The sequence below is a fragment of the Sebastes fasciatus genome, chromosome 22 (assembly GCF_043250625.1).
Source record: "Sebastes fasciatus isolate fSebFas1 chromosome 22, fSebFas1.pri, whole genome shotgun sequence".
Classification (NCBI taxonomy): Eukaryota; Metazoa; Chordata; class Actinopteri; order Perciformes; family Sebastidae; genus Sebastes; species Sebastes fasciatus.
The window spans coordinates 20,138,256-20,162,017 of record NC_133816.1 but is presented as its reverse complement, the minus strand read 5'-3'; the positions used below and the strand labels follow the sequence as shown (position 1 = coordinate 20,162,017).

The 23,762-nt window shown below is 44.2% G+C and overlaps 1 protein-coding gene across 1 annotated transcript in view; it reads left to right on the top strand.

Moving 5' to 3' along the window:
* Positions 1 to 18,931, top strand: part of LOC141761001 (mitogen-activated protein kinase kinase kinase 11) — a 42,302-nt gene extending 23,371 nt beyond the window's left edge. The window contains exons 2-10 of the mRNA XM_074624185.1: positions 427 to 607; positions 3,760 to 3,908; positions 5,630 to 5,805; positions 6,249 to 6,501; positions 8,766 to 8,882; positions 13,597 to 13,765; positions 13,891 to 14,003; positions 14,139 to 14,759; positions 18,244 to 18,931. Of these exons, the coding sequence (XP_074480286.1) occupies positions 427 to 607; positions 3,760 to 3,908; positions 5,630 to 5,805; positions 6,249 to 6,501; positions 8,766 to 8,882; positions 13,597 to 13,765; positions 13,891 to 14,003; positions 14,139 to 14,759; positions 18,244 to 18,842 (2,378 nt within the window). The 3' untranslated portion in view covers positions 18,843 to 18,931. The remainder of the gene's footprint in view (positions 1 to 426; positions 608 to 3,759; positions 3,909 to 5,629; positions 5,806 to 6,248; positions 6,502 to 8,765; positions 8,883 to 13,596; positions 13,766 to 13,890; positions 14,004 to 14,138; positions 14,760 to 18,243) is intronic.
* The last annotated feature ends 4,831 nt before the right edge of the window (positions 18,932 to 23,762 follow it).

Genomic DNA, 23,762 nt, shown 5'->3' with positions numbered 1-23,762 from the left:
TGCTTTCACAATAAAAGCCTTCTAGTGGTGGGAAGCTTTTAATCTGAAGCAGCAGGAAGTGTTTGGCTTGGTAATTACAGCACACAGGAGCTACTGAACTCTGAACATTCATTTCAAAAATGGTGCTTCTCCTTTTTTCCCATGTGAGCTGCAACTTGAGCTTTTTTCACTTTCTTAAAGGGGCAGAGATTTTTAGATATACATCGATTAGTCAAATGCAAGTGAACTCTGTCATGGAATATGTGGAAATCAGTTTGCCACAGTCAGTTTGAAAACAGCAGGAAGGGAGAAAATGTTCATCTTATATGAAAAAATGAGTCTCTGCAGTGCTACATTTCATTGTATTTTAATCACTCAACAAACCCTGCTAAGTCTTACCTGTCTTTCTTTCCTCCTTTCCTACCTACTTGTCCTTGCTTCCTCCAGTCCTCCTGGCTTCGCCCATAGAGAATGAATGTATGGAGGGCCTGACGTTGAAGATCACAGACTTCGGCCTGGCGAGAGAGTGGCACAAGACCACCAAGATGAGCACCGCCGGCACCTACGCCTGGATGGCCCCTGAGGTCATCAAGTCCTCCACCTTCTCCAAGGGCAGCGATGTCTGGAGGTGAGTGCTTGTGTGTGTGTTTTAGTGTGTGCACGACGTTTCTGAAGCTCAGTTCGGGATTTTTATTATACGTGCAGGTGTGTTTTTATGGTGTTTATGTAATCACAGCACCTTAAAGGTATAATATGCAACAGCGAACTATAGAGTGAATGAAGAGAGGGAGCGGCGTTAGTGAGAACATAGCAGCGAATTGGAGAAATAAAACGTTATCGTTGAAGTGCAGAAAACGTCCCGAACACCGCACACTTGGACGTGGTAGAAATGGTGTACATCATCTGAAAGCTGGGAACCTGGAGATTAATTTGAGATGCAGCCCAGCACTGTGTGTCAAATCGTTGCAATAATCTTCAGGTTCCCAGCTTTCAGATGATGTACACCACTTCTATGTGACATCTACTACTGACCTGCTATCTCCCCCTAAAGACCCCCCTGTATCCCCCTAAAAAAAAGACAAAAACAGGCCTATTGTGGGTCTCAGAGAGTTAAAGAGAATTAAAAAGTCAGTCTATCAATATATAAGAGTAGTGTGTAGTAATGATCTGCAGGATAGTGGACCAGAAAACATCATAGAAATAGAGGGGGGAAGGGTGAAAGTGCCGACAAGTGCTGGTGGGAGAATGATGAGAATGATGGATTGCAGCAAGACCGCCGCGGCCATGTGATGGCGTCCCTTCAAAGAGCTGCTCTGTGCTTTGTTGTGGGACATCTGTACTGCACACTGTCCCATTGTCTCCAGTATAGACAGAGAAGGAGGCCACACACCAGACCTAACCACAGCCCTTTATCTGGGAATAGCTCTGTGTGTGTGTGTGTGTGTGTGTGTGCGCGCATATATATGTGTGTGTGTTTGGCCACATCTACACAGACAGAGAAGAGTCCCTTGATTATGGTTTGTGGTTTTATAATAATGACTCAAACAACTGTGTGATTTGTTGAGAGGGGGATTCATGATGGCTTCTAAGTGCTGAATTTGCATTCCAGATGAGGCTGCTTTTTTGCTCGGCAACGGGGAAAAAGATAAACAATTTATTAAAGCAATAAAGCGCATTCATGGCTCTGCTGCATTTGTGGTTCTAGCAGTTACTCTCATATGCTATGGTTTAATTTTAATCCAGTGGATTTGGACCATTTAATCCAGTCTTAAATGGTTCTTTGCAGCCCCACACAGAGCCTATGTGAAACCAATTGAACATGCTGTAACAGAGCAACCGTCCTTGAGGACATCAAAAAGGATTCTGAATTTTCTGGTACTTTAAGGAACCCTATTTTGTAAGAGCGTACAGTTTTTAACTACCCTAATGGTGTCATCTCACACATCTCGGCTCCATCTCCCCGCCGTCTATCAACAACAAACCCACGCAAGCTCATTTTCACAGCAATCACAGCACAATCTGGAAAAGCAGCGAAAATGAGCAAGAGGCAGGCGAGCAGGCAGGCAGGCAGGCAGGCAGGCAGGCAGGCCTGCTCTGAAAATGAAGGGTAATCTTTGTTCTACTATTCTTTCTCATCTTGTCCACGGCCGCTCGCTCGTCTCTCCCCCAGAGCCGCCACGCGAAGACGACGGCGACCGCCTCGGGGGAGCGGCGAGCAGCGTTTCTGCACAGTCACAGTGTGTGGAAGTTGTAATTAAAGGACTAAATAAAAAAAGGCTGCGGCCTGCGCTCTCCACTTAGCGAGCCTCCACAGTGCGTTCAGTCAGGTCCGGGCGAGGGCTAATTGACAGTGTGCGAGATCCAAGTCCTGCGCCACGCTTCATCTTCTTAGGACACAGGGCTGCTCCCATTGTGTGGGCTCAGAAGTCCTGTGTGTGTGTGTGTGTGTGTGTGTGTGTGTGTGTGTGTTTGTGTATTTGTGTTTGTACAAGTTCTGCATGCATGAGTTCACGTTGCTTTGCAAGCACACGTTTCACCGAGCAAAAATATTCCATTCTCTTCGCTCTGTAGTCAGTTCCATGATAAAGCCTGTGTAAGGTATAATGTGCTGTACAAAGTAGAACAAATGAAATATTTAAATGTACATCTTCTATGTCAGTTCAAGTCAAATGTATTTGTATATATAGATGTTTTGATATTGAAAAAACAAAACAAAGTTTTCCTTAAAAATTCAAGGTAACACGTAAGATTATCCTGGCGCCTTTAATTTAGGACTTCCTGAACTGCTTCACAATAAAAGCCATCATCATTTTCTATTTACTGGAAGACTTTAACTGTGCAGCAGCTGCAGGAAGTATTGAGTTGCATTAACAGCTTACGGATATGAACAACAGTCTCACATGGCAGCGGTCTGGAAAATAAAACAGTTGTGAAATTAAAATTATTGTTCAGTATTTTGATACTTCAGTGGTCTGATTATATAACAATTAGAGCTGTCAAAGTTAACGCAGTAATAACACCATGATTTCTAGGTTGTAGTGGGCTCAGTTTTAAAGGTAGAGTGAAGATACTGGTATGATATGAAACTAGTAAAACCTAATGAATCCATCGGTACCAACCATGTCATACTAGCTTGTTGCAAAGGAGGTTAAATAACGCTCCAAACTTGCACTAAATTTTGGCGAGGAAAAACTGGCATGGCCATTTTCAAAGGGGTCCCTTGACCTCTGACCTCCAGATATGTGAATGTAAATGGGTTCTGTGGGTACCCACGAGTCTCCCCTTTACAGACATGCCCACTTTATGATAATCACATGCAGTTTGGGGCAAGTCATAGTCAAGTCAGCACACTGACACACTGACAGCTGTTGTTGTCTGTTGGGCTGCAGTTTGCCATATTATGATTTGAGCATATTCTTCATGCTGTGAGGGTTTCTGGACAATATTTGTTTTGTGTTGTTAATCGATTTCCAATAATAAATACATACATACATTTGCATAAAACAAGCATATTTGCCCACTCCCATGTTGATAAGAGTATTAAATTCTTGACAAATCTCCCTTTAAGGTACATTTTGAACAGATAAAAAATGTGGAATTAATTTGCAATTAATCCCGATTAACTATGGACAATCATGCAATAAATGTTGATTAAATATTTTAATAGATTGACAGCCCTCATAACAATATACTGAAAATGCTGATAGTGCTATAAAGTGTGTGATTTCCAGGATATATCCTGCACCGTCTTCATGCCTTGTTGTGTTTCCCCCCCTGCAGCTACGGCGTTCTGCTGTGGGAGCTGCTAACAGGAGAGGCACCTTACAAAGGGATTGATGGACTCGCCGTCGCCTACGGAGTCGCCGTCAACAAGCTCACCCTGCCCATCCCTTCCACGTGCCCCGAACCCTTCTCTCTCCTCATGTCAGGTGGGGACACGTGTTTTTGGAAATGCACTCATTGCACGGTTAGGGGCGACGACTTTCAGTTCAGTGGTGTGAGAGTACTCTTGCGTGAGATCAAATTGGTGTTGCTCTCTTTCCATTTCCCCAAAGCTGGGTTGAAATTGAGAAAACAAATTCCTGTATGTTGTTATTAACGTGGCCGCGGAGAGGAAGTGTTTTGTGCTGGGGCCACCTTGTGCAATATGTTTGTACCCACTTATGTTCTTCATTTGTTCAGTCTCGAACTAAAAAGCAATGTCACCTGGGTGCTTTCTAACACACTACCACCAGCCTCTTATCTGCTTTTCTAAAAAAAGTAGACATACACAGCCAACATTATTTCTGCTTCTCTTGATGTCTGCTTCTCTTTTACGGTCGTATTTAAAAAAAAAAAAAAAAAAAAAAGATCTGTGCACAAAACCACCGATAGCCACCTCAGAGGATTAATTAATTATCGGATTGGTTTTTGATCTGCTTGTAAGGCAGCAAATTATGCAAAACCCCCCACGGCAAGTTAATTAAGCATAACACTTTGAATAAGTGATCGGCTTGACTCTAGATTATGCTCACACAAGTGCCTAAAAATATGTGTAAATAAAAAGGAGAGGCGTCGCAGGATACTCGTTGGACATGAAGTGTAGTGAGTGCGTCTTCAATTGACCTCATTTGAAGTCTTAAAGTTCTAATGAGCACCTTTCAATCGAGTGGTAAAAGTTGCCTTTTTTCCAATTCAGATCAGCGTGTCTGAGGAAGATGGTGAATCAGAGAGTTACTTCCTTCTTTCAGGTCCCTTGATTCAAGAAAACGCTTTAAAGAAGTGAAACTGCTGGAAACAAGTGAATTGCGCCGACTTTATTGTCATGTTTTCCACTCGTTTTAAGGAAACGACTCAGCAGCAGACTAAATATTTCTTTATTCTTCTTTAACTCAATATCTATCTTGCTCTGCTTATATATATATATATATATATATATATATATATATATATACTGTATATAAACACGTACATACACACACCTACATACATAAACAGAAAGATGTTAATGAAAAATAAATAAATAAATAATTAATATTGACGACGATAATAATAATAATGCCACACATAATAAAAATAATAGATAAATAAATGAACAAACAAATTAAAAACAGATAAATAAATGAGTAGATTAAAAGATGGATCAAAAACAAGTAAAAAACAATAAAATAATAATAATTCCGCTTATAAGACTATTGTAAGACTAGTGTACACTGGCACACACCAACCTCTATACATGCATATATACATTTTAACAATATTAATAAGCCCGAAACACCCATGTAAGATATAAGTGGATATGTATTTAGATAACCAAACAGAAATTAAATCAGGTCAGTAGGCAGATATTGCACCCAGGACATCGTAGCACCATTAAAAGGTTGCCAGGCAACAAAGCAGGCATATGTGTAGGCTCAGCATATATTATAACGGTGCAATTTCGCCAGCGGGCCACCTGTCAATATAGCTAATTAGCGTTTGCCAGTCGGAGTAGAATCTGTCCTAGGAGCCTCTCATAGTGAACTTCATTTTGTCCAGTTTCAGGAAAGACGAGACAGGATTTAAATGAGGGGGGAAAAGGGGGACATTCATGTGTGAGAGAGTGCAGTTGTTGTAGAAATCTCTGTGTATCTGACTGTGACTGCTGTGTGTGTGTGTGTGTGTGACACAGAGTGCTGGGACCAGGACCCCCACCGGAGACCCAATTTCAGCTCCATCCTGACCCAGCTGACGGCCCTGGAGCAGCAGGTGAAGGAAGAGATGCCGCAGGAGTCCTTCCACTCCCTGCAGGAGGACTGGAAACTGGAGATCCAGGACATGTTCGATGAACTCCGGGCTAAAGAGAAGGTAGGAGACAGTCAGCGGTGATTCAGTAAAGTAACCATTTGTGTGGCTCTTTTTATTTATCCATCCATCCATCCATCCATTCAGCAGCAAATCTGACTCTCCTCCATGTGCATTCCTGCAATTTTGCCTCAAAGAAAACACATAAACTTACGGCTCCAGGTTTTTATATCATTCTGTAGCTTCACTGTAGTGTTCCCCATGTATTCAAATCTGAACATCAAAACATGAACAACTCTGCTAAAACTCAAACTTGTGATGTAATAGGGTATAAAGTCTGGAGCTTTTAAAGTAACTCATGTTTGCTCTAGTTCTACCCCCTGCTGCTTTAATGCTCATGAAATATTTCATTGCAACCAATCTTCAGAAGCTCATTTCACACTGCAACCTCAGTCACACATGATTAAAACACCTCCTCATCTTCTTCCTCTACTTCCTCCCATCAGGAGCTGCGGTGCCGCGAGGAGGAGCTGAAGCGAGCAGCTCTGGAGCAGAAGTCCCACGAGGAGTTCCTGCGGCAGCGCGAGCAGCAGCTGGCCCAGTGGGAGCAGGAGGTGTTCGAGCGCGAGCTCAGCCTCCTCATCCTCCACCTCAACCAGAACCAGAGCCAGGAGAAACCCAACGTCAAGAAGAGGAAGGGCACCTTCAAGAAGCACAAGCTCAAATGCAAGAATGGCGAGAAGATCAGCAACCCTCAAGGTGTGTGTGTGAATGTGTGGCCCAGACCACCTCTGGATGTGGTCTGACAGATCGGATCTCAATGTGTCTTGAGTGCGTTCACACCTGTGCTTAGAGCTGTCCACTTGTGATCCGATCACTTGAGGACGCACGTTGATACCAGGTCTGAACAGGGCCTGTGTGTGTTTGAACTGTTTTTATGTTTTTTTGAGTCACAAATCAACTACTAGCCGAATTGTGTCAGCCAACCGTCCTGACGAGAAATTCCATTTCAAGGGCCATTACTGGCTCAGTCTCAAGAAGCAACAAAAACAACAACAGGCAAAAAAAACACAAGAGAGCAGAGAGGAGGAAGTGAGGGAGAGAGAGAGGGAGAGAGAGAGTTTTGTGGTGCAACTGTAATTTTGTTAGCTCGGCCTTTGCTGAAGGTTCCTGTCAGGACTGGACTCACGTAGGTCTAAAAGCTGATATGTAGAAAATTAGGCTGCAGAAGGGCGCTATTTCTGCTGTCATACAATACATTTGAAATTGTTTACTTGTATTTCCATCTCACAATCTCTTCAACATGTTCCCCTGGTCCTGAAACAACCATCGTTAAACTATAGCATTGATCCTGTGAAAGGTGGATCTCAGGTCTGATACTAACCTCTACTATCACAAAGCTCCATGCAGTTCACATCCAGTGTGTTTCAATGCGTGTGTGAGTGTATTTTAGGCTGAGCAAGCATGCGTAAATACATTGTGTGTGTTTGTGTGTGTGTGTATGTGTGTGTGTGTTGTGGTTAGGCCTTTCCCAGCAGCAGCAGGGCGGTGATGTGGTGGTGGTAGGGGGGGGTTGATGAGAGGGGAGAGCGAGCCAACCACGCCTTGTTACTTCCTGTCTATGGATACACTGCTGGCTGGCCTCTCTGCACTTCCACTCTCTCTCTCTCTCTTTTTAGGTATCCCTCCCTCCCCCTTTTTCCCTTGCTCCTCTCCCCTCTAGCTCCCTAGTCTGTGTTTTTATTCTCCTCCTAACCATATCTGCCTTCCCTTCCTCTTCCCAACAATATTATTATTATTATCTTTTTTCTTCATCCTGTGTTGCTCTTGCATTTTGTGGAATAACCTATACGTGCTTTATATCCCGCAGATAGAAATAAGAACATGCTTCTTATTCAGGATTTAAAGGTCTTTATTTGTCACGTACACAAACCGTATGTGGCTGTGCTAAAAAGACTAATAGAGGCTTTGCAGTTGCATCACAAATTGGGCTCAGTCATGGTTTTACAGTGGCTAAATATACAGAGAAACAAATAGGCTGGCAGTAGAGAGATAGCTGAGCGTAATTGCTGTGGTGCAGCTCATTCCAGATGTTAACTAAAAATGAATATTATTGTAAAGGAAATTGTTTTATACACACTTCTAAACACTAGTTTTCACCAAGAAAAACAATATACGACTAAAATTACAATATATTAACATATTATGCACTGAAATTGAACCTCCAAGGCCTCCGCCATTTCTGACGTCGACAAACAAGTCACAACTCGTGAACTCGGAGCTTTCAGAAACGTTCCACTTGGGAGGTCGTGAATACCACAAGAGAGGGGGGCGCCATTGAACGTATATTGCCAAGAATTGAAAGTCAATTGTTCGTTTAATTGTAACATCAGCGCCCAGCTGCAAAGCCGCCATTTTGGACTGAAAGCGACTACCGGATGCCAGTAAAACGTCCGCCTACAAAGTGCCGTACAAAAGTAAAACCAAATTATTTCTGTTCTGTTGTCATATTTAATGTTTCTACCGAAATCGCCTGTGTTGAACGGTAAAAATATTATAAATAAAATAAGCGTTTTCAGTCCAAAATGGCGGCACCGGAGTTTCGTCTTTGCTTCTATACTTCTATACACCATTGGTTCCAGCTACTAGTTTGCTAGGTTGAAGATGAAATGGCCAGTTCCCACCAAAACACAGCACAGAAATTAGTAACGTAAAGCTTCTGAAATCTGCTTAGACGACTGTGTTTTACGTAAAGAAACCGCATTTGTTACCAAGCTGAGAACATGTGAATTTCCACTACTGTGAATGTCATGGTACGGGCTGTTTGAAGTCATGTAGGCTGTTTTAGAGAAATAAGGAAGCTTAAAAGAAGCGTTGCAACCTTCCAAACAACTGACAACTCCTGAATGTATGAATGTGAAGTAGAGCGAGGGAAGCCAAACTTACAGTATGTGTGTATTCTGGGTTGGTGCCTTCCAGGTGGTCTAACATCTGTGTGTATATATCTGTTTTGTGTGTTGCAGATTTCATCCATAAGATCACGGTGCAGGCTTCCCCGGGCCTGGAGAAGAGGCGCAACTCTCCTGATCTGGGTTCGGGCTCCTCGCCCTCCTTCGGCCCACGTTTCCGTGCAATCCAACGTGAGTGCAGCCATTTTCCCCCTCGGATAAACACAGAGGTGCACACATAGACGCCGCATTGGACGCTTCAGCAGGTTGCAGTGATACGTCAACGTGGGCGCCATATTGGACCTGGCAAGGCTGGCCTGTAACCCTATACAAGTGAGCTGGGGAGCTGCCGTTTTTCTGGATAAAAAGCGCTATAACGTTTACATTTCTCAACCGATTTCAATGAGTCATTATTATATTAAAGGGTTTAGGATCTACGTGGAGTAGAAAAATAAAGTTTTGTCTCAAGTTACTTCGAATCTCGATAGTTAAACTATAATTGCTGCTAGACGCTCAGGAGACGAGTGTGTACCGTAGGCTTACATGAACTGAATTACGTTAGGTGATAGACGATTTACGTTTAAGACTGAAAAGGTTTACATATTGTATATTTGTGACATCACAAATGGGACAAAAGCTTGTTTCAAAGGCTTAGTTTCTGAATATGGGGCTATGGGTATTTCTCTGTGGAGAATTTTGACACTTTCACAGTATTTATATAGCACTTAAAACCTGCTTTATCATATAAAAGAGACATGAAAATCTCACTTTTTACAATATGGGACCTTTAACGTTACTCCCAGTAGATCATAAACCTCTGAATATAAAACAACTCCTTGAAATCGGTTGAGAAACGTTATGGTGCTTTTTATCCAAAAAACGGCAGCGCCCCCGTTCACTTGTATAGGGTTCCAGGCCAGTCTTGCCAGGTCCAATATGGCGCCCACGTTGACGTACGATCCAGGAGTCAATGCGGCATCTATGTATATAGGTCTATGTGTCCTTCCAGAGACATTTAAAAAAACAAAGAATGTAGGATCTCTCGCCTTCTTGCGTGCACACACAGAGAGAGACTGTGTTGCAACATTACTTCTCTCCAAATCCTCTCCTTTCATGTGCTCTCAACCACCCACTCGTCTTTTTTGTCTTCCCATGTTTCCCTGTGGGCCCCCACTCCCTCTCTCTCTCTCTCTCTCTCTCCCTCCCTCCCTCCCTCCCTCCCTCCCTGCTTTACTGCTCTCTCTCTCTCTCTTTCTCCCTCCCTCTCACACACACCCTTTTCCCTTTTCCACTGTCCAAATATTATCTGACTTCCTCCCAGCGGCTCAGCACTTCTCAGCAGCTTTTTTTTTTTTTTTTTTTTTTCACTGCAGAACCTCGCTCTGCAGTTTCCTCACCGCTGCAGCGGGGGGAGCCATTGAGCTGTATTTTTCCAGGCAGAGAAAGAGTCCACAGTTTTTTATATGCATGTAGCGGCTACAGTGCGGTTTGCTGAATTAAAAATAAGCAGGGAGGAATTCATTGCTCCAGCAGAAGAAGGGGTTGAGAAGGGGTTGCAGCAGCGGCAGAGATTTACAATACTCTTCTGCTTGTCAGGCTCCCAGACAAACGCCCTGAGATCGTTTCCCTTTGGAAACTGTAGCTAGTAGGTCACAGGGCGTCTTAACAAAAACCCAAAAGGAAATTTGTGGTGTAGCAACAGGCAGGGATTTTTTTCCTTCTTCCTCTAAACAATTACCCCCGGGGGCTGACATAAAAAGTACAAATTGCAGTGAAACATTTATTTGCAAAAGTGGTTAGTAAATCTAAAACATCTGCCAGCTTCATTTATTCATCAAACAGAGGGCTGGTTTTCTTTACTTCCTAATGACTTTCCTTAATGGCTATCACTAAGCCATGAGTGTGTCTGTCATTAAAATGTGTTTAGTGGGTATTTATGCTTGCCCTCTCAGTCGCGAGCGCTGATTTATTGCCGGGGCCTCCCAAACGTATTTGTCTCGAGAAGTGCCAAATTGATTTGCATTAGTCCGCAGAGTTCTATTCAACAGGAGTTTTGTTCTGTTAAGACAAACGAGTAAAGGAGGGCACAATGAAACCCGCTGAATGATCGTCTTAGAAGTTACTTCTCTCATTGTGCCATGAATTAGATAACAAGAAAATTAAACTGTCCCATATTTTTCACTGACTCTTTCCTCTGGGATTGTGATAGTTAGCATTTTTTAGCATGCCAGCAGGCTGGCTGTCTCATAATGTGCTAGCAGCTTCTGGATATCCTCATCTATCTGTGGGGGCAGGATTAGTTTTGGTTCTTGTGCTTCTCTCCTAGTCCTTTTCATCAGTCCTGTACCTGATGTATGGAAGTCTCTACAGTTTGTATGATGATATAAAATGTTATCACTTTTAGCAGCGTAGCTCTAGGGATGGCAGCAGGGGCGCTTTAATATGACTTGACGGACGTTTTGGAGGCCTTCCTCTCCCTTCACAATATGCAACGGCAACTTTAAACTAATGGACAGCGAAAAATATTAAGTAAACAGAATATGAAACTCATCATTATAAAACAATATGTCCAACACAAAGCTAGGTTATTGAGCCAAGTAGGCCTGTGTGCATACAAGAAGATAACACAACAACATTATTATTTACACATCCTTCGTCTGAACATTGAATTCTTCTGGCAATGTTTGCCTTTTAAAATCATCAATCTGTAAATCAATAGATTAACTCATGTTTCATTAATTAGATTTATTCTAGCCTGTAGCCTAGACCCTGGGTTCCCAGCTCCAGACCTCCACACCCACCGATGCTCAGCCCTGATCCAACAGTAAGAGCTTCAAATGCCTTCAGATGTTTGCAGAAACATCTGGGAAAATAAGAAAGTTTGCTCCGGCTGGTGGGCGGTGCTTGGTGTTAACCTCAACTGATCTCAACATGGCTGCCGGGTCACAAACTTTCTCATTTTACAGCTAAACAGTGCACTACAAGATGTTTCTGAAAACATTTGAGGAGAGAAATAGGCATTACAGTAACAGAATATTAATTCATATTTGATCAGCGCTGCCTAGTTTGACCGTTTGATCGGAGTTTGCGAGTGATTGACAGCTGCTCAGAGACGGCAAGGCTCCAGCTCGGTTCTGATTGGTTGTTTTCCTCCGTTCTGTGAAATCTTAGGAGCATCGGAGGACACAGAGGAACATGATTTTTTTCAGATCACCTGTCTCATGCACTACTGTCAGGACATACCGTAGTGACCGTTTTATAAAAATAACTTTTTATTAAGGATATTTGCTCCAATCTGCCTACTGCTGCTTTAATATCAACATTGGGCAGATGATTGTGAAATATACAAAAACATTCTGAAATATTCCATCGACGACACATGATGACATTCACAGTGACGAGGAGTTGCAAAAGAAAGCTGGGAGAGCTGCGGTCTGATCTTGATGAAATTGCGATGCCGACACCATCAGCTGACCTCTGTGCTTGCTTTGAAAACATTGTTGTGTTGGAGAGTGATGGGAGGCAGAGAACGCCAGTGAGAGGCCAGAGAAAATAATACAACATGTCCATCCAGAGAGCATATTTACTTTCTTTCTTTTTTCACATTTCTGAAGCTAAAATGAAATGACATGAATGAAGGAAGCACCAGACCTCAGAGAAAGGAAATAGGTTTAAAGCTTTCTCCCTGGTGTTCGCAGTATATTACCCATATACTCCACGTTTGTCTCTTGTTTTGACTAACATGTCAGATGTTATGTTGAGAAGGCTGCATAAGACTTTTTTTGAAGAGTGTGATGGAGTGTGAGGTGTTGTGGCAGGAAGCCCAGCATATACATTACATGCTGCGCGTGAATGAACGTTCGCTCGCTCCTCAGTTGGTGGGGAAGAGTGGCGGGGATGAGATGTGGTGCCAGCGCCTGGGTAAAGACTTTTATAAGCACTCTGCACCTCTTCTCATCTTTTCACGGGTGATTTTGGGTCTCACACTTTCTGCTCTGTGAACCACTTTGCAGGTTAGACTAGATTCATATGATGAGGTAATCTTAACACTGTGTTAATCAGGAATTAAAGTGGCAGTAGGCAGAATATTTTTGGCATCATTGGGCAAAAATTCCATAATAACCTTTCAGCATATTGTAATTCAAGTGTTCTGAGAGATAACTAGACTTCTGCTCCTCCTCATGGCTCTGTTTTCAGGCTTTAAAGTGACGGGAGACTTTGACCAATCACAGGTCATTTCAGAGAGAGAGAACGTACTTGGCGTTCCTTCACCAGATTTCACAATGGCGGTGACGGCGTCACAAACGTTCTCATTTTACAGCTAAACCGTGCACTACAAGATGATTCTGAAAACATTTGAGGCGAGAAATAGGCATTAATGTACCATTAATACTGATTCACATTTGATCAGCGCTGCCTAGTTTGACCGTTTGGTCGGAGTTCGCGAGTGATTGACAGCTGGCTCTCATAGACAGCAGCTGGACAGCAGACCTCAGATCAGCTCTTACTGCTTGTTTTCCTCCTATCTGTAAAATCTTGCAGATGCCACTAGGAGCACCGGAGGACACAGAGGAACATGATTTTTTTCAGGTTACCTGTTTCATGTACTACTGTCGCGATATAGCGCACGTTTTATAAAAATAACTTTTTTTTAATCATATTTGCTCCGATCTCACCGACTGCTGCTTTAAACTGTGCAGAAATATGAGCAGAAAAGTGCCTTGAAAAATTCTAGCTGTAGCAGGAGTCAATTAAAGGTCATTGTGTTGGCGATGATTGCAGGGCTGCGTCGATTTATTGGTGAAACCTGCCTTTTAAAAATGCACCCCTCATTAGGATCCAGCTGAGCAGCATGCATACTGATACAGCATCCAAGCTGATATTCACTTTCTCTCTTTTCTTCCAGTCAGTCCCAGTGACAACAAGACGTTTGGTCTGAGCCCAGTCTGGCCCCTAGAGACCCCTTCTCATAAACAAGCCAATGGAGACATGAGGTTGGGCCCCCACTGGAGGCCCCAGAGCCCGAAGAGTCCCAAAAGCCCTAAAGTCCTGCGCCTTAGTCCCCAGGAAAGCAGGTACAGCAGCACTGACCCTTTCTGCCTATTTCTTTTTGCATGTAAAAAATTTTGAATTTAGGATTTTATCACGCTTAATTCATCACCGTGCTTTAAATATTTTTCTTATTTCCCGGCGCTTTCAGTCTGTCGATGAGGGCCAAGCTCCTGGACTCGGACAGCAACGTGAGGGGGGAATCCAAGGATGACTTTGAGGAGTACAGACCCTCGGCGCCGACCCCTTCCCCCGCTCAGAACGGTATCTGACACCCTCCATCACCATTAGCCACTGTTACAAGACTGTGAATTATGTATAAAAGCTAAATGAATAATAAATGTCTCTCTCCTTCTCCGTCTTTTTTACATAAAATAACAACGTTTTCTCTCTCTGCAGGCTCCTCAGTGAAGGACAGCCTGCGGCTTCCTCTACCTCAGCGAGACTCGGTCAGCGAGGAAGGGTGTTCCTCCCCGGCTGGCTCCCCCAGGCCTGAGAGGCGTTCCCACGGTGGCCTCATTAGGACTACCCACCGGGCTCTGCTGGGCGGCGGCTCGCTCCTTGCCTCCATAGGACTAGGTCGCTGCCTGGATATTCCCCCAAGGGTACCCCCTCGGACTAACCTCCCTTCCCTGGAGAACCGCACCCCCTCCGAACCGGAGATCTCCTCTCCTATGCCCCTCATTTCAGACCCCCCGGTGGTGAACGATCTCATCACCTTCTCCACCTCCGAGCTGCTCCCCAGACCGCTCTTGGATTTAGCTCTGCAGTACCAAGAACTGAAGCCGTTGCCCCTGACGCCGCCTCCGCCCAATCCCCGTGAGAGGAGCGGCAAACGGACGCCGCAGATGCCGCACAGTCCGCAGAGCCCCAGGACCCCCCTGCGGCATAGCAAGGCCGGCCGGGGGGAATGGACACCATGTTGCCATTCAACCAACGGGGAGCTGGCCTGTGAGGCTTGGGAGCAGAAATCTGACCGGAGGAGGAGGTTGAGCCAAGGCCTGCACGCCTCTCAGCTAGGTCAGTCACACTTTTTCACCTTAAAGGGGCACTCCAACAATTCTACAAGTCAAAGTCATGGCATGCACGGTGTAAACAGGAAGCAGTGCTGGACATGAGAATTGATGCAAAGCGCTCGAATAATAGCTTCCCTCGTGCGCCTGTAGGCAGCAGTAGCATTATAAAATGCAGCTGCTAACATAGACAGCAACGTCAGCAACGCTTGTGACTCATTACTCGTTTTCTTCCGGAAAAGGTTCACATGAGGGGGCGTGACGAATCAGGGAAGGACACGTCATGACTGATGAGACCCGATCATGAAGTGAACGCGTGTGTCTGCGTCATCGTTTTCAAACGTCTCCATTTTAGGGGTGTAAAACGCCGCAGTAGTGTGGACGCGAGGCATAAACGTAGCAAAAGTTATGCGTTTTAAAACAAAAACGTATTAGTGTGGATGTGGCCTCACACTAGAGGCTAAAAGTCTTGATTTTAACTATTTTCTTTTTATCATTTGTCTTTTGCAAGTCTCCCAACTTTATGAAAGTGCAATACTAAATCACTGGATCTCAAATCACTGCAGCTTTAAGAGCATTAAGCATGTTTTTAGGAGGCTCTGTTCTGAAATTGGATCCAACCTTTAATAATGTACCTTTTACAGCATAACAATGTTCCCTCACAGTTCTTGCAGAATTATTATTGTAACTGTCTTTAGCGAGATCTTTCTGGCACAAGGGAGGCTTCAATGCCGCACAAGCTTTTTCATTTACATCAAAGCTCGTCTGCAGCTATTTGCATATCTCAGGTAACAGCTGGCCCTCCGTACTTCACTGCTAATACTTGCTAAGCAAAGCTAGCATCCCATCTTCTGTTGTTTTTTCCCTTCTTTCAAGCCACAGTTTTCTTATTATTGCAAAGTTGAGGATGAACGCAAAACATCCTGGGGCCACAGCTGAGGTAATGCAGAGTGAAAGTGCTGGATCTGTTCTTGACTTCAGCGCCATTGCAGTGTCTTTTTGGCCAATGCCTTGGATAGCTTGGCTGGAGCTCAGCAGTGCATCTTGGGTGTATTTACTAGGGCTGATGATACACCCATCTCCCAATTCCATACTATCACGATACTTGGGTGCCGATTCGATATGTATTGCGATTCGATATTGCGATTTATTGCATTTTTGTTAACTTTTTTACCACTAGACCATGGGAAAAAGTTGAATCATACACTTCTAGGGAGTTTTACTTTGGAAAATATCTAAATTAATACAGTAAAAATGTTTGATTTTCAGCATGTATGTAGTCAGAGATGTCCTGAAGTCAAAAATATCAGTCATTGTCAGGAATTATTTATTATTATTAGGCATTTATTAATACATTTCCATCACAAATTAGTGGTATTTTCTTTTTAATTTATAAGGGACATGTAGTGTTTTATACTTCTGGTGAACATAATTCAATCATTCTTATTTCCATATATGTATTTTATTTATACAGTTCCCTTTGTTAACACCTTATTTTGAAAACCGGACGTAGTCACACGTGTATACTTGCTCTAACTTCTCCAAGTCCAGGTCGTATCCACGTGGACCCTCCGCCGTTTTCTACTTTTTCATTTCGGCTCGCTGCGTTGTTTTGGTTGACGGATACGGATATGACGTCACGTTACTCTGACTACAACAATAAAAGCGGTACCTTCCTTCTACCTCCGCATAAACTCAAATCAAGCAAATATATTGATTCTGGCATTAAAAAAATACATTTTCAAAATCCCATCCCTAGTATTTACTCTCCAGATTCAGCACATTTTCACATGGAGGTATGTCAAACGTATGCCACGTGTAAAGGATACATGATAAAAGATCACATGCAAGAGGGATTAGCATTCATTTTCCCCCTTCAAAATGACACGTGGAAGCAGACAATGTTCAGTCCTCATGGGGCATCGTTATACTTTTGTTTTAATTCATGTAAGTGACGCTAACAGCAATGATCTGCATGTTTCTTTACAGTACATTCACATGTTTTTCCCTGAGACTAATATGCATTTCTTAGAAGCACTGACACAGTTCACAGCTGTGATGATGGGGGCGGGGGTATCGGTTGTTTTAAGAGTGAGTGGGCTTCACAAGGGCTTTAAGAGAGCCCTCTGGTAACATTTCACACTCTATATCTGGTCCGTTTTGACTCACAAAGCCTCGGATTCTCCACATAGATGTTTCTCACAGCGCTGCCCCCCCAGGTACCGAGCAGACGTGGCTCGCCTGCTCCGCCGCTAACAGCCGTAATCTCACAAACCGCATGCGCTCATTACGTCGGGCGCACGGAGGCAAAAAAGCCACACATAATTAAACAGCGAGTGTTTTAGCTAAACATCTTATTATGTTTATTGACTGTAATGACTCAGATGCACAGACAGACTGCCACAAGGTTGCTGGCGGTGAACGAGTGCTTGAAAAAGAGAGAGAGATGAATCCTTCACGGGCGTTTTTGGTCTTGTGTGACTCCTGACTGCTCTTTTCTCAAATAGCTCGGCAGCCTCGGAGAGTAAATAATGCCATTTGGCAGATCACATTTGGAAATAGCAAATGTTCATTCAAGCTGATTTATTCCGAGTTTAATGTTCTTGTCAGCGGTAATTTATACTCGCTGTTGCAGCTCTGTCAACTGGTTACAAGGCGCCATGTTACACTTAATTTAGACTAATTACATCAACATTGTGCAGGTTTCTTTTTGCAACAATAATGTACCACTTTCAGGTTTCTGTTTGAATCAATTTCATCATACAGGTTTAAGAGTTTTGCAGAATATTAGAAAGCAAATTTCAGATTGGAGAGGAGTGCATAAGTAGGAGATAATGTACAGCAAGCCGGTCATTGTTGTGAAATAAACCCCGACTGGGCGATGCCCCAGAGCGGAGGGGTCTCTCATCGCCCTGAAGGTTTTTTTTCTCACAACAATAACCCGCTAGCTAACTTATACCGCTTATTTCGACATCAGAGCTGCGCCCATAGCAACGGTGTGTTATACATAGCAACGGTCTGTTATACATAGCAACGGTCTGCTATACATAGCAACAGTCTGTTATACATAACAATAGTCTGTTATACATAGCAACGGTCTGGGAAGACTGAAGAGACAAGGCGGCAATCAACCTTAATTTATTAAGGTATCGTGAACGCTCAGGTTCGGGCAAGATCGCAAAATAATTATTAGACATGTGTATAAAGCAAATGTTTGTTTAACAAGAGATGAATGCATACAAACTAGTCAAAATTACAATCCAAATATACATGAAATGGCGTTGAAGTCAATGGGATCTTTGGTTTTCTTTCCCCCAAAAGGGGGTGCGGCCTTGACTTTTTAGTCAAGTACCCGTATATGCCAGTCTGATGTATACAAGGGACTAAAAGTCAGGATTTCTTGGCCTCCACTGCTTTGATTTTTACTATTTGAAGTCCATCAACCTAGTGTGATACTAACTTACTTCGTTTTTTCTCTCTGTTCTTTCCAGTTTTGGACCTGCCTTTGTGCCAAGACACACAGGACTCTGATGACAAGCCTTCAGTGCCGTCTTTCCACCCTAACCCTGCCCTCTGGAGCCCCAAAACCCCCCGCCTGGAGGTCACCGTCATCCCCCGGCCCCGCCCGTCCGCCATCCGCCCCCGCATCGACCCCTGGAGCTTCATCTCGGCCGGCGGCGGGAACACGGCCGGTGGCCGCAGCCCACACCGCTTGGACGGCACCTCTCTGGGCTACCAACCTTCCCCTACCAACCCGTTCACCAACTGTGACCCCTTCCCCACACCGGACTGCGACCCGTTCTCCCTCAAGGCCGACCCCTCGAGTGGCTCGGACGCGGCTTCGCCCTTCGACCCATTCTCCGCCCCCTTCCCCACCTCCCGTTCCGCCCCGTGCTCCACCAACGGCTCGCCCACGCTGCCCTCGTTCCGTATAGCGCCCATCAACACGGCCGACTCGCCCCTCATCGACCTGGGCTGGCCGGCCTGCGGCAGGCCCCTAGAAGGCACCAAAGAGAGAGCTCACCCCCGCAAGACACTTGGGCTCAAGCCCTTCAAGTCGCCAACGCAACTCAGAGACGATCGGTTCTAAACCTGTGGCGAGGCCCGGGTTTTTATCATGGCAGTCCAGGACCCTCTTCCACTACTATGTCCTACATCTGAACGAGGATTTGGAGTCTTTTAACTGCACACCCAACCCACTGAGGGAGGTTTCCCCCCATGGGAGCCCCAATCATTGCAGGTCCTATTTATACGCCAGCCTGCTGCTTCGGAAGCCAGAAAGCCAACGAAAGCCAATGGAGGGTGGCACATTGGATTGTGGGATAGCTGCCTTTGAACCAATAGCTGGTGCCCATTTCATTTTCCCTCTCTCTATCGGGGTTTGTCTATCCCTTTTGAAGGAGCGGATCACCAATCCCATCTTCAGATCCTATCAGACTGCTCATATCACCTGCTTTCATCTCCCCCCCAACCCCCACCACCACCTTTGAAGCATTGTGACAATGCAGAGGTGGATAAGGCGACTTGCACAGCTTCATCTGCCTCTACCTCTCTCTGCGAACTGAAAGCATTCAGGACAATGGAAAAATTGGAGTGCCTTATTTCATGACGTGTTTTCAGTATATATCTTTTCTTGAATGGTTCTTCTGGTGCGTAGGGAAAGATGCTATGAATTTGGCTTAACATTTTTTGCAAATCAGCTTAGCGTTGCTGTGGAGGAAAATGTCGTGTGCGTGTATGTCTAGACTCATTATTCAAGGAAAGCTTTTTTTTTAAACAGCATCTGCCTGTTGCATTATGGGAGAAAGCACTCAGTGGAGTAGATATTCCAGGCCACTCATGAAGACAAACAAAAAAAAAAATCCATGACCCAGACATTCCTCTTTGGAAGCAGATAACATTCCAGTCACGTTCCCCCTTGAAATGCCGGGGATTGGACAGATTCATTGGGCTGGCAGGCAGCACAGGAAACAAGACGGGGGGGGAGCCCTCTGCGTTCCCTTCATATGCCAAAGAATGCCACTGTGACGGCGTAAGGGTTTGCAAATACATTGTTTTTACCTCCATGGAGCGCCAGACGGGTGGGGTCCGCCACACTGGACAATACAGAGAAAGCTCAGACAATCACAGATAGTATCTAAACTTTACTTTTCTGTGGTTATCTTTTTTAACCTCATCCAGGCTGTCTTATCACTACCCGTCTGATGCTGTAGGAAGGTTCAACCAAAAATACTTTCAAGTATTTGCAAATACTACGACACGTCTGTATGGAAGCTTCATTGATTATTTATTTGTGCGGTCCAACCGGAGGAGTTGTAGCCTCGCAAAGCCAAGTCAAATTTTAAAAAATGACAAAATTGACATTGACCTGATTGGACAAATGCTCGCACAGCTGTCATGATTCCTTCTGCCAATTCTTGAACTAGGTTGTTCTGGAAAATTAAATTAAAAATATCCACCAAATTTTGTTACTTGAAAAAATATGAATAAGCAAGAAACAGAACAGGCTGTGAATGTTCAAAATCATGCTACATTTTACCCCCGTAAAATTAGAAAGCAATAGTTTGACTTTTCAAAAGCAACTAAAATTACTATAAAATCATAGTATTTATAAAACCCTAAATTTAACAGTTTTGTTCGCAAAATATCTCGCGATCAAATGTGACTTTAGTGTAACAAACATGGCGGACGACGGGCAGGAAGAATTAGCGATGTTAGTGAAAATTCATGAAGGATGGATGGATGAAGTCATGGAGACACGTTAAATAAACACACATTTACAAGTTGGTCCTCCATTTCGCCGCGGGCGTCATGAAGGCGGTGGTTGTCCTTCCGCTTCAGTCAGTTTGGTTCCCAATTGGCTATCGTTCTTTCCCACGCGACTGCGTCATCGGCTGTCCTCTGGGTTCCCCACACACAACAGGATATTGTAAATATCGAACATGTCTAATATTGACGATTTGACATCGGTGCGGCCAGGATGAATCTCGAGCCGATCAATCCAACTTTGATCAGGAATATCTGGCAAGATAATCTTTAGAATCGGGCCCAAAATCGTCTTGATTCTTGTGTAGCGTGTACCTGGCATAAGCAGAAACATTCATTAACTACTCACATATCTAGCAGGGCTCAGTCAAAGCTGACTTGAGCTCGAGAGACGTAGGCTGGCTTTGCGAGACTAGAGTAGCAGGGCTCCTAAACGCTTGTCCCTCCCAGTTTTTCTCTAGTTAAAAATCCATCCTAAACCATTTTAACACTGCTAAAAATAGATCTGGTAGGATCCTGTGAATAACTGTGATGTCATGTTGAGACACTTCCAGAACAGATCAGAGCAGAGAAGTTCAACCCTGAACAATAATAACAGGAGGAAATTAATTGTAGAGGACGCCGGAATATCAATATTTTTCCACCAACAGCAGTCTCAACAGACCGGAGTGCACTGGAGCAACAACTTGCCCTTTCACTCTTGGTTCACAATCGTTACCATCACTGATCGTTACTACATACTAAATGATCAGGCACTTTCTCTCGAATTTTTTTTTTTAAAAAGCATCTTGGGAAATGTCTGACGTGAGGCAGGTTGAGGGACACAAATAACCCCTGGAATGGGTTGGATATCACAGACCATTATTATGATCCAATATTGTTTTTAATGGTAGTCAACGGGTCCTCCAGCATGTGCTGTATGACCATAATTAGTTCAGGTCAAGCATGTAAGCAACTGAAAGAGACCCACGTACACACGGGGGCGAACTCGCCCCGTTACCCGCGTCTTTGCCGGAGCTTTACGAGGTACAAACGCCGCACTGATTGGCTCCATCACTGACACCGTGTCATTGGAGGACAATGGCGGCTTTGTTCTGACGAAGAGTGAAAACCTTGTCTCCAAAGGGGAAAGCTTTGTGATTAGCCTAATAATCCTTCTGACGAACAGAGGAGGCTGATAGTGATAATTAGCCTCTCGATAAGAGTAGAGAGCATTAGCAAAGCGTTCAGATATTTGGTTAATTAAATTCCCCCGACGTTACGAAAATGCCCCGCGTCCTCCTCGCAAGGTATATTGAGTTGCCTCCTGCATCAGCTTATACCATTTTAAGCCGTGCCCTTTTTTTTTATGCATAAAGTTTGAAAGACGGGTTGAGCTATCTTTCCTTCTCCATTTACTTTCTTTTTCTTTCTCCGTGCTGCTCAGCTGCTGCCCGGATGAAATCATCACCGCCGGGCCTCACCTTTTTCGACGTCCTTCGCCTGCAGGTGATGTGGGAGATCTTTCTTTCTTTTTTTCTGCTCACTCCCACACTCCTTTGCTTCCTTCTTTTCTCTGGAAAGTTTTTCTTGAGGGCAGTTTTGTCCTGACACTGCAGAACGTTCAATTCAGTAACAGCCAGGGTTCCATCCGGGAAAAAAAGAAATGGCATTTGTTCTAGGACAGAGTCCATTAACCGAGCAGCGCTCATTTTACAGAGGCAATTGAATTTGTTTGAAATTGAAACGGGAGCTTTATTGAATATTTCTATTGCACGTTAATGTGTCCGTTCATCATCTCCTGGACATCCAAGTAATACTCAACAGTCACAAAGAGACACAGCGCTAGTGAAGGTCTCAGTATGCTTTCAAACCTACTTGGTTGCACAATGTGTCGTCCAACCACGTCTAAAGCTCTGTTTATACTCACGCGAGACCCCGTAGTTACAAAAATTCAGACGAAAGCCGTGATGATGTAATTTTCTGCCGCGGCTTCACTACGGTGATCATAAACCAGGCTTAAAGGCAAAAGCGTCACGGTCTTGAGAAGTGAAGCCAATGCTGAAGTGCCTTAAACCTGCATTCTTTCTAATAGCCAGCAGGGGGCGACTCCTCTGGTTGCAAAAAAGTGTATAGATGTCTATGAGACTTTCTCACTTGATTTATGATCTCAGTAAACATTGTAACATGAGTTTTATGGTCTCAATCGCTAGTTTCAAGTCTTCTTCAATACAGCATGATGTTCATTTAGTAAATTATGGTCCCATTTAGAGTCAAATAGACCATAAAGCAGGGGATGCTTTAGGGCGGGGTTACCTTGTGATTGACAGGTTGCTACCACGGCGTTGTCCGTGTTTTTGTTTTAGAACTTTAGCAGCTACATCATAGTTTAATGGTTTCCCTTTAAAATTAGGTATCCAATGCTCTGTAAACAGCAAGTATCCACCCTTCTTAATCTGACACCCAAATAAAAGTGTCAAAAGTATTATGTTGACCTCCGATCGAAACAACTTACCTGCCATCACTGTGGATCCTCCTTCCCAGTGTGCAGAAGTTGGAGGTTTGATATAGAATTTGCCCCTCTCAGCAGTGTTCCCTACCTTCCTCCCTTCCTGCCTTCCGCTCTCTTGTCGTCACCGCTAACATTTCACCGACGTGACAAGTGATGAGTTATTGCCTCGTCTCCTCGTGTCAACACACAAAGCCACAAGAGCTATCCTGTGATAGTCATTAGGCCTGGATGGCTGTTATTGTCAACAGAGCTCTGCGAGGGGAAATGATACATGAAGGAAATTGAGATGATTGAAACGTCTGGCAGATTATTTCTGTCACAAAATTCTGTGTGTGTGTGTCAAGTATCCACTTCAGCCTGCCAATCATGTCTCGTCTGAACGTTCGCTCACTTTAATTTTCCCTCAGACCTGATGTTGAAACGTGTTGCCTGCCGTTTCTCCGTCTAGCTCGCGCACGTTGAGTCATTTACTTTAGTATAACTTGTTATAACGGGAGTCACTGTGCTGTACACATATTGGGGACGTCCTCCATCCATCCATCCATCCATCCATCCATCCATCCATCCATTTTATTCCGCTTATCTGAGGCCGGGTCGCCGGGGCAACAGGTTCCATTTCGACGCGAAGGAGCAGCGTTTCTGCTCCGGATGTCCGAGCTCCTCACCCTATCTCTAAGGCTGAGCCCAGCCACCCTACAAAGTGGAGAGACACCTTCCTGCCTGTGCATAGAAACACATTAGAATACTTAAAAT